Source organism: Atta colombica, unplaced genomic scaffold (assembly GCF_001594045.1).
Source record: "Atta colombica isolate Treedump-2 unplaced genomic scaffold, Acol1.0 scaffold153, whole genome shotgun sequence".
NCBI classification, from domain to species: domain Eukaryota; kingdom Metazoa; phylum Arthropoda; class Insecta; order Hymenoptera; family Formicidae; genus Atta; species Atta colombica.
In genome coordinates this window covers 2,853,009-2,858,699 of record NW_017259243.1, presented here as the reverse complement: position 1 = coordinate 2,858,699, position 5,691 = coordinate 2,853,009, and the positions used below count along the sequence as shown (strand labels likewise).

At 25.5% G+C, this 5,691-nt stretch overlaps 1 protein-coding gene across 1 annotated transcript; it reads left to right on the top strand.

Annotated features, from left to right (window-relative positions):
- Positions 1–237: 237 nt before the first annotated feature.
- On the top strand, positions 238–5,078 carry LOC108685484 (protein real-time). Its single transcript, XM_018190287.1, has 13 exons — positions 238–300; positions 423–526; positions 611–667; positions 830–909; positions 1,000–1,302; positions 1,437–1,525; positions 1,593–1,730; positions 1,866–1,986; positions 2,065–2,189; positions 3,426–3,672; positions 3,775–3,890; positions 4,593–4,735; positions 4,811–5,078. Exons 1-13 carry the CDS (start codon positions 256–258, stop codon positions 4,878–4,880), a joined length of 1,638 nt encoding a protein of 545 aa, XP_018045776.1. The 5' UTR covers positions 238–255; the 3' UTR covers positions 4,881–5,078.
- The last annotated feature ends 613 nt before the right edge of the window (positions 5,079–5,691 follow it).

Genomic DNA, 5,691 nt, shown 5'->3' with positions numbered 1-5,691 from the left:
GGTTTAATTTCCTAATGCAAAAATATATATAATAATCATAATAAATTTAGTTTATTGTATCCTTATAAATTTTTACTTTATATTAGGAATACTATATCTAGAATATTTTCTAATTACACGTAATAATTGTACAGTCTAATATTATTGTTTTTACATACACATTTTTTTTAGATTCATCCTGAAAATCCAGAATGGACTTGTTTCGAGCAAACTGCAAGTTTAGATATTAAAAACTTTTTTGGTTTTGAAAACTCAATGGAAAAGTTAGCGATGAAGCAATATGCACAAAATATTGCTAAGGTAATATATATAATGATTATTGTATCATATCTATCTTTAAAATAATAAGATATGATAGTTATAATAAAATAAAAATAAAAATTTTTTTATTTCATAAAATGTAATTACATATTTAATTATAGGGTAAAGAAATTATCGAATATTTCATAAATCAATTGAAAGAAGAAGGTATTACTTATGTTGCTCCTTGGGACGATCCACAGAAAAGATCTTCTGAAGAAGAAAAGTAAGTATAGTACATTAAATTAAATGTAATGCATTAGAGTCTCTTTGTACATTTTAATTGCATAAATTTCACATTGCTTGTAAGGGAACATCATGATGGACGAGCACTTCAGACATCAAGAGCACATATACACACTCACACGTATACAAGTGATTGTTTCTGTAAAATATTTAAAATCTTAATTGTAACGTCTTACAATTTTAATTTCCAGCCTTAAACATTTAACACATTTTACCTAAATTCATACTAACAATTTATATTGAACAATATTTTCGGTCTGCAATGGTTACTTTTTTTATATAGGAAAAATGTGGACGAAAATAGTGAGTTATATAGCGAGAAAGAATTATGTAATACCGACAACAAACTGCCCAGCAACAGAGGTATATTATCTTTTTGATACATATTATTTTGCTATAATAGTGTTACATGTAACAAGTAGTTCATTTTATGTTTGTTTTCTTTAATTATAGAAATGCAACTGTCGTCGGATTATATAGAGAGATACTTAGGAAAACTAGATATGCTTCAGGAAAGCAAATTAGTGCAGCTTAGACATAGCATTGAAGAATTAAGGGGTAGTTCCGTACCAGGTTATGCAACGCTTCTACGGTTCTTGAGGGCCACAGAATTCTCTGTTGAAAAGGCTAGAGAAATGTTAACACAATCCTTACATTGGAGAAAGAAGCATCAGATCGATAAACTTCTAGACGAATATGAAATGCCACAAGTGATTAAAGATTACTTTCCTGGTGGCTGGCATCACTTTGATAAAGGTAATCGATCTATAATAAACTTGCTGCAAATGTCACGCTATCCTAAGTTACGGTATGAAGAATAATGAGTCAGTATGTGATATAAAAGAATATCTGACGTATCACATCTTCTATTTATATATTCTTTGATGTAGACGGACGACCTTTATATATCTTAAGGCTGGGTCAGATGGATGTTAAAGGTCTACTTAAATCTATTGGGGAAGATGAATTATTATTATTAGTAAGTTAAAATTATTTAAAATTGAAAATTTTTCGAAGTGATTTAATAATATCTTATTTTTCTATAGGCTTTACATATCTGTGAAGAAGGTCTGCATTTGATGGAAGAAGCTACTACTGTTTGGGATCATCCGGTCTCCCAATGGACACTATTAATAGATTTAGAAGGTTTAAATATGCGACATCTATGGAGACCTGGAATAAAAGTATGTTTATTTTAAATAACATAAATGAAATAAAAATTTTAAATAAAATAAATACTTATAATTCCTTGATATATTGATATAAATTGTTGTATTGTTAACTCTAATAATTTTATATTTATTTAATTTTTGCTTCAGGCATTATTGAGAATAATAGAAATAGTTGAAGCAAATTATCCAGAAACAATGGGAAGAGTTCTAATCATGCGTGCTCCCAGATGTTTTCCTATTTTGTGGACACTTATCAGCACTTTTATAAGTAAGAATTTTTTAAATTAACTTAATTTAATTATATAATATAACGTTTTTCTAATCATGTTATATATCAAAATTACAGATGAAAATACTAGGAAAAAGTTTATTTTTTATTGTGGTACAGACTACCAAGAACAGGGACCCGGTGGTCTTAATGAATACATTAATCAAGAATTTATTCCTGATTTCCTCGGTGGTTCCTCAGAGGTAAGACAATAATATTAATAATATTAATAATATTAAATGTTGCAAATATTGCACTTATTAACATGAATATTTAATATATAATTACGAATAGTTATGAATGTCTTTATATTAGTATAAAAAACATTTAACAGGTTTTATGTAATATGTATATTTATTTCTATATATTATTAATAATTTATTTTGATCATATTTTCTTAAAAAGTATACAATATGTATTATTTTATAACGATTTATAATATATCATTAAAGGATTATAATAATTTTTTTAATGAGTTTTTACTTTTTGAATGTAATATCTTATGAAATTTCTAATTATCTTTCTCCTTTGGAAAAAAACAATAGTTCCGTTTTTTATTTACATTTATTTATTTACATTTGAGTAATATATTTTTTGTATACGTGTTGAATATTAGGAAATGAATATATGCGAAGTCTATAATATGGTACCTCGAAGATTTTACATTTTCGACGCAACTGCTAACAGCGTAAGAAAACGATTAAAAAATTATGTTCAATATGTTGTAGAAATTTTTTTCTGCAGCTAACTGGCTTTAGTGAAGAAATATGTGACGTTTTTATAGTTATTAAAAAATGCACATTGTGTATCATTATATATTAGAAATATCAAAGAAATTATCAGAAAATTGTTATGTAATATCAGCAATTGCTAGATACATAGGCATTGTCCGTGTGTTATATTCGTACATTCTTATCTGTGATCATCCACGTTTGAGAGAAAACAATTTTATGTAAATCATCTATGTCGTCATAATTTTGTTATTCATATAAATGTATAAAATACAGGAATTTTATCGATAGTCTACATTGAAACATTTATCTGTGTATTATCAAATATATAGTTTTGAGATATAATCAAAATCATGTACATATAATGCACGCAAATTCAAGCACTAATTCGGAAATATAGATTAACACTGCGTGCACAAAAAATGAAGTAATTTTACGTATTCTTGCTAGTTAAATTTCAGAGTATTTTACACAAACTAAGTTCAAAGTTATCAATGAAATCTATCAATGAAACATATTAAATTACATACTACAATTTGTTAGTCAATGAATAATTCACGAAAGCTATTAAATATCTGAAATTTGATTAGCTATTAATTTTCATAAAATCTTAAATTTTAAATAATATCTTTAAGATTACATAAGCAATCTAAACAAATACAATTAAATATATGTCTAAAATTATTTTCTTTTTATCATAAATATTAGACATACGTAATGGAAGGTGGAGTAGTACCGAAAAACTTATATAAAGTGGATTTGGAGGGTACCACCGGTGAACATGAGCACAGTCTGTATCACTCTATTAGCTTGAGTCGTGGTCAAACTCATCATGTGTTCATAGAATCGGATGATCCGGGTGCTGTCCTGACGTGGGATTTCGATGTAATGCGTCATAATGTAATATTTACAGTGCTTCACAAATCTCGAAACAGTGAAAACGGTGCTATTTCAGGTACATTTTAATATTAAGAACAGTATTATGATGAAACAAACATAACATTTTTTAATTAAAATTAACAATATGTACAGTTTACAAACAATAATTATTTTATAGAACTTCCAGAGCTCGCAATAGGGGGTGATCATGAAATCGTTGCTGCAAAAGAATTGAAAGATAATTACATTAAAGTCGAACATAGCATAATTTGTCATGATGGTGAAAGCATCCAAGTATGTATTCATGTAATTTGTGTATTGTATTGTATTTTTGATATTGTATTTAGTATATGTTATATATTTGATAAAGTCAATATTTTTAATATTTTTATATCCACATTTCGCTCATTTGTTACAATAACCATATGAATTTACAATAATTATATAAACTTACAATATTTAACTCAAAATTGTTATTTTTAATTGTAATTACAGAAAAGAATGGAAACTTAAATAAAGAATATACTTCAAAAGAACTTTTATTTCTTTACAAACAGTTGTTATACTTAAATTGCACTTAAAAATCAACGTTATAAGATTTTAATAATTTGGAAATAAATATTAAAATTAATTTTCCAGAAAATTTTGTTTTCAGTCATTGTTGAGTTGTGTAGTAGCAAATAAGCGACATATCAGTTACAAATTGAATAAGGCACACAAATATATTCTTAATATAATAATTAATTAATTCTTTTGTGTATTGAACTGTAATTTATTATTATATTAAACTATGATTTAAATTATAATTTATTATTTCTTTGTTAAAGAATTTGAAATATAAACATATTTATAATAATATAAAATTTAATATACTATATTATTTTCTCATAACTTATCTATTTTTATAAATAATTGTATGCGATTATTTTGTATATTAATAATTATAATTACATAATTATTGCTTCTATGAAATTATTAATTCTTTTTATATTATAGGGTACTCATATCATGCAGGATACAGGTACTTATGTATTACAATGGCAAAATCAAGAAGATCAAGTCGAATTTCTTCCATCCATTAGCTCTCATAAGGCTCAACTTATGTATTTTTATGAAACATTACCAGCTGCACATTACAGGTACTTATATATGGTATATATTTTTATTTTTACGTAGAATAATATTATGATAGTATTTTTTTTGGCTTCCTTCAGAGGTTCAATGATGAGTTTACAGTCAGCCATAAGCGGAAGGTCAGAAGCTAGTTCATCTTTATCCAGATGAAAAGCAATGAATACGAACGTTGAAACGCAGGAAACATGAAAAAACAAATTTCATTCGTAATATTTTAGTAATATGTTATAAAAACACGAATCTCATTTATGTTTAACGAAGCTAAAATACAATTCATATTTTAGTCTGATATTTTAATTTTGTTGACACGGTAAAGCTTCTCTCTTTATTCATAAACAATTTAATATTGTTTCAAATCTTAAGCCTAAAAATACTCATTTCCGTAATTACATAACCGATGTTATCATGTTATATATATAGCTGTTAAGCAATAATACAGTATATAATAATGTTGTCTAATATATTTAAACTTTATTTTTTCATATAAAAATAAATTAAATGAAATTTAATACTCAGAATAGAGTCATATGTACATTTTAGAGATTATATTGTAATATAAATAGTAGAAAACTCACTGCAAGAGCATATTATAGTTTCAAGCTCCAAAGTGGACGATAATCCAAATTGTGCGAGTGAATTGTGATTTAATATTAATTTATATACATACATTTACATAAAGAACACGGGTAACAAAAAACGTTCTTCCCTCATAAACTTACATTTTAAAATTTTGTCTTAAAGAAAAATGCGTAAGCATACTAATTTTTATAGCATAATAGTAATTTTATATATTATAATAAAACCCCATTACATTCCATTGTTGAGTGATAGAACACATTATGCTATATTTATATTATTTTTTACATACTTCCACAAAACATATTATGCAAAAAGATTAATAATCATGTAATAACAAGTTCTCTAATTTGATAATTGATAAGAATTATAATTTAGAATGTTA

Bases quoted from the DNA above. Each gene is read 5' to 3' on its own strand.
- LOC108685484 (XM_018190287.1), top strand. From the start codon at position 256: ATGGAAAAGTTAGCGATGAAGCAATATGCACAAAATATTGCTAAG. The intron at 527-610 runs GTAAGTATAGTA...ATTGCTTGTAAG, and splicing joins AGATCTTCTGAAGAAGAAAA to GGAACATCATGATGGACGAG. The intron at 668-829 runs GTATACAAGTGA...TTTTTTATATAG, and splicing joins GCACATATACACACTCACAC to GAAAAATGTGGACGAAAATA.